Genomic DNA, 5,379 nt, shown 5'->3' on the forward strand with positions numbered 1-5,379 from the left:
CCCTATTCTATATTGAATTGTTATATTTTTATATATTGAATGATTGGAGTACAAATTTGATTGGAATACAAATTTGTTCAACAATTATAGACAACAACTTATAGAATACAATTTTTGAAATACAAATCAGGTTAGAATACAACTTTTTCTTAAATCAAAAGTTACAAATAAAAGTGAATAATGAATTTAATCAACAATTAGGAAATAACTTTTTGAATACAATTTTCGAGATGCATCTAAAATATAAAATTAGTTTAGAATATATTTTTTTGTTTAATCAAAAGATAAAAATAAAACTACATGAGTACAAGTAATTGATATACAACATACAAAATACATTTATTTTGAATACAAATACAGTTGATAACTGAATTTAACATAGCATACACCATGATTAATTTGAATGCACATGGATACAATATGCATAAATAAATATAATATTGCTAAAAATATAATTAAAATTAAAAAAAAAACATATATAACTAATATGAATACAATTTAAGTAAGAATAAATATCATTTTTGTGTCTATTATTTCATTTAAATAAATACAATATTCTAAAAATACAATTGACATACAAAATACAATTGACGGTACTAATATGAACATAAATTAAGTATGAAATAAGATAAATTAAATATTAACTAAAATTTAAAAAATGTAAACACGAAAATACAAAACCTACCCTAAATAGTAACTATATCTACTTAAAAAATCAGAGTCAAAAGAAAATTTGTAAATAAATAATTCTGAATTTGAATAAATTTGGACACAAAAATACATAAACAGTCAAAGAAATACAAATCAAAACTAGAAATTTCTGATATTAACCCACTAAATACAAATCAAAAGAAAGTTATCCAATTAAATGAGAATATGATGTAAATATTTTATTTGATCTTTTTCTATTTTAATTTTTTTTTTTAAAAAGAATCTCAAATAACAAGAAGGAGAATGAAATTAATGAATAGAGAGAAAGTGAAATTGATGAGGAGTGACAATATAATGCATTTTAGGAGGATAATTATAAAATATATAATTTGCTATAAAAACAACATATGAGAGAAAACATGTATTTAATATGAAATTAATTAGGAACTAAACTGGGATACATTATATTTTTAAAAGTATTGCTATAACGACATCTTTAATAATTATTTTAAAGTGTTTTTTTCAAACAATTATACTTGAATTTTGACTAGTTAGCTAAGTTTTCCTTAATTTAAACTCTAATTCAGTCCATATTTATTGGACTTAATTATTCAACTCAATTATATTAATCCATAATATTTATTTGGATCTAATATATTTATGAATTTTATATAATCCGGATAATTTTATAAATTTATATGTAATAAATTTTAAATAATTATAAATGCCCCCAGCTTCAAGTCATGTCGAGATATTTTATCTTTTAGATACTAGGTTTGAAGCATTAACCAGTTACTAAATTCACCTTGAGTCAAATAAAATAAACTAATCCATGTAATTTATTTATTTAACATTTCACCGATCACTTCAAAGATATGATTGCCACTTCTTTAAAAATAAAAGATTACGTCTTCTATTCGTATTGTGATGAAGCCACCATTGCATGTCTCCAAATTTGTCAAGAATTAGACTACAACTTATTTCAACGCCACAAACATTTCCTTGTTTCATTCGAAGTGACCGTTCACCTTACTTAAAAATGAATTAATATTGAATTAAGAATTGTAATCCTACTCAATTTTATATTCATATATTTGTTTTGTTGCCATAGTAAAAAGGAATTGTAATTGAACTAGGAATTGGAATCCTACTCAATTTTATATTTATATATATGTTTTATTGCCCAAGCCAAAAAGGAATTGTAATTGAACTAGGAGATGGATTTTATTCCCACCACATGACATCTCTTAATAGACACATTGTCTCCAAAATTTTATTTTCAATTACATATTGTGAGCCTAGGACGAAAAGGGCAAAATTCAAGGTAATTTCCCTTTGTTTTTCTGAATTTCGTCACTTTTTCTATAGCTTGATACGTTTGAGGTGTAAAATTCATATATCATTGTAGAAAGATTGAAATCATGAATGGTCTAAATTTTTAGAAACTATACTTCCAAATCTCTAACATATCCACAGTCCAGAATTTAATACCTTTAGAATCTTTCTACATGATTTTTTGAAGTTATTTCTAGATTCTGTTATGCTGAAAATTTCAGATTTGTGTGACTTTACTAAAACTCTCGTGTATTAATGTAGGAACGACGAACTCACAATCCGCATGATGATTCCCAATAGAGAAACAAAAGTCTACAACATATCCTAAATTCAAGATTTAATACCTTCAGAATATTTCTAGATGATTTTTTGAAGTGAGCTATAGATTCTGTCATGCTGAAATTCTAGATTTATATGGCTTTACAAATATTCTCATATCTTGACGTAGGAACGACGAAATCACAAGACGCTTGATTATTTCGGACATAGACACAAAGGTTTACAACATATACGAAATTCAATATTTAATACTTTCTGAATCATTCTAGATGATTTTTTGAAGTTAGCTTTAAATTTTTCCATAAATTTGATTTCAGATATTGAAGTGTTCCCCCAGATTCAGAACTTTTTTTGAATACTCACAATCCGTATTAGTTAATAATCCTAGTGATTGGATTTCTATGCTTAGTCTGATAGGAAATAAGATATTCATATGAGAAAAAAAATACTATTCTCAAGGCGTTACAAGGTCCCGAATACTTAACCAACTTGAGACTTTACTAGAATACCGTGTAACATTCCCTCCTTGAAAAAAAAGTAATACTCTCAAGGTGTTACAAGGTCCCAAATGCTTAACCAACTTGAGGATTTACTAGAATACCGTGTAATGTTTCCTCCTTGAAAAAAAAAGTAATAATCTCAAGGTGTTACAAGGTCCCAAATGCTTAACCAACTTGTGGCTTTACTAGAAAACTATTTAACGTTCCCACCTTGAAAAATAGTATACTCTCAAGGTGTTACAAGGTCCCGAATGTTTAACCAACTTGAGCTTTACTAGAACACCGTGTAACATTCCCGCCTTGAAAAAAAGTAAATACTCTCAAGGTGTTACAAGGTCACGAATGCTTGACGAACTTGGGGATTTACTAAAATACCTGTAACGTGCCCTCCTTAAAAAAATAATACTCTCAAGGTGTTACAAGGTCCCGAATGCTTAACCAACATGAGGCTTTACTAGAATATCGTGTGACATTCCCGCCTTGAAAAAAAATAATACTCTCAAGGTGTTACAAGGTCCCGAATGCTTAACCAACTCAAGGGTTTACTAGAATACAGTGTAACATTCCCTCCTTAAAAAAAGTAATACCCTCATGGTTTTACAAGGTCCCGAATGCTTAACCAACTTGAGGTTTTACTAGAATGTCGTGTAACGTTCCCGCCTTGAAAAAAAAGTTATACTCTTAAGGTGTTATAAGGTATTGAATACTTAACCAACTTAAGAAAGGATAAAATCGTGAAAAGACCAGTTTTAGGTGCAAAGGGACAAATATTTTCCACCTTAAGGCATACAAATTTAAAGATCTTTCTACAAATTTAAAGATCTTTCTATATATAAGCCCGTGAAAAGGGCAGCTTAAGGTACAAAGGGAAAAATCTTGTCCACTTTAAGGAATGGAAATTTAAAGATCCTCTTAAGGATAAATTCGTGGAAAGTCTAGCTTAAGGTGCAAAAGGACAAGTTTGTCCACCTTAAGACAGAGAAATTTTGAGATTAGCTGAAGGATAAATCCGCAACAAGTCCAGCTGAAGGTGCAAAGGAACAAATATTGTCCACCTTAAGGCATGTAAATTTAAAGATCCTATTAAGTATAAACCCGTGAAAAGGACATCTTAAGGTGCAACGGGACAAATCTTGTCTACCTTAAGGCATGAAAATTTAAAGATCCTTTTCAGAATAAGTCCGTGGAAATTCTAGCTTAAGGTTTAAAGGGACAAGTTTGTCCACGCTAAGGCATATAAATTTAAAGATCTGTTGAAGGATAAATCAACAATAAGGCTAGCTTAAGGCATGAAATTCAATGACATGCACATTTAGAGGATTCGAAGACGTTTACTTACATACTTGAAGTCTTACTTTCATACTTAGAGGATTTGAATACTTCAACTTCTATACTTAGAGAATATGGATACATCAACTAATAAACTCGGAGAAGTTAAATACTTCAATTTGCATAGTTGTCTTAACTGAAAGACTTCAAGCATACCGCTAAGGAACTCATATTTTATAAGGGCTTTCCCCCTCTATTGACCCATCAATAATTCATACAAGTCTAAAGTTTGATGAGACAAAATATAAAGCAAAATACTATTCGCTTTAACTATCATGTGACAGATCAAGTGGGAACATTTGATTTTTCACACTCATGCAACTGAACTTAGAATATGGTTCTAAGTGCCTATGTACCTCAATGCAGAGGATCAAGTCACCACATAGTTCTGGGGGATTGAGTGATTTTTTTTGTTGTTGTGCCGCACACTATTTATACTTTTGCGGGCTAGGAGTGACGTGTAGTTTAGGATTGTACCTCAAGGAGCATCATCTTTCTTCAAGGGTAGTACCTCTTTATGATATTTACATTAATAGGGCCGATCCTTACACAATCTACATCAACATCTTGTAAGCACTATGTAAATATTGTTCTTTTACAACATAAGGTCCTTCCCACTTTGAGGTAAATTTCACCCAGACTTGTGCGAAGTAATAATGGGTCTTCTTACCACGAGAACTTTGTCTCTAACTTTAAAGCACCTCAAGCGAACTTTCATATTGAAAGCACGAGATAGACAAGCTTGATAACATTTAAAGTTTTTTTGGGCTTCTAGCCTCTTTTCATCAAGTACTTCTAACTCGGCAAGACGCAATCTAGCATTTTCTTCCTCAGTGAGCACTTCTTGAATAGCAAGTCTTAAGGAAGGTATTTGAAACTCAAGCAGAGCTTTAACTCCAAAAACAGGTGAATATGGTATTGCTTGAGTTGGTGTGCGGTACGTTGTCTTATATGCCCACAAAAATTCTTCCATTTTTTCTCATGCCAATTCCATTTGGACTTGGAGACAACTTTCTTAAGAATGCTGCATAGGGTCTTATTGAATGCTTCAACAAGACCATTGGCGGCAACATGATACATAGAAGATTTACGCTACTTGAAACCAAAGAGATCACAAATATTGTTCATTAACTTGTTATCGAATGGCCTTCCATCGTCTGTTATTATATAACGAAGGATGCCAAAATGATAGATGATATGTACTCGGATAAAATTTGCAGCATTCTCTTTCTTTTCTTATTTAAGAGAAACAACGTCAGACCATTTTGAGAAGTAATCAGTTGCA

At 30.5% G+C, this 5,379-nt stretch overlaps 1 protein-coding gene across 1 annotated transcript; it reads right to left on the reverse strand.

The window, feature by feature from the left end:
* Positions 1 to 4,725: 4,725 nt before the first annotated feature.
* Positions 4,726 to 5,067, reverse strand: LOC138337303 (uncharacterized). The gene has a single exon (XM_069287209.1). The coding sequence runs from the start codon at positions 5,065 to 5,067 to the stop codon at positions 4,726 to 4,728; it is 342 nt and encodes a 113-aa protein (XP_069143310.1).
* Between the last annotated feature and the right edge of the window lie 312 nt (positions 5,068 to 5,379).

This window comes from Solanum lycopersicum, chromosome 7 (genome assembly GCF_036512215.1).
Source record: "Solanum lycopersicum chromosome 7, SLM_r2.1".
Lineage (NCBI taxonomy): Eukaryota > Viridiplantae > Streptophyta > Magnoliopsida > Solanales > Solanaceae > Solanum > Solanum lycopersicum.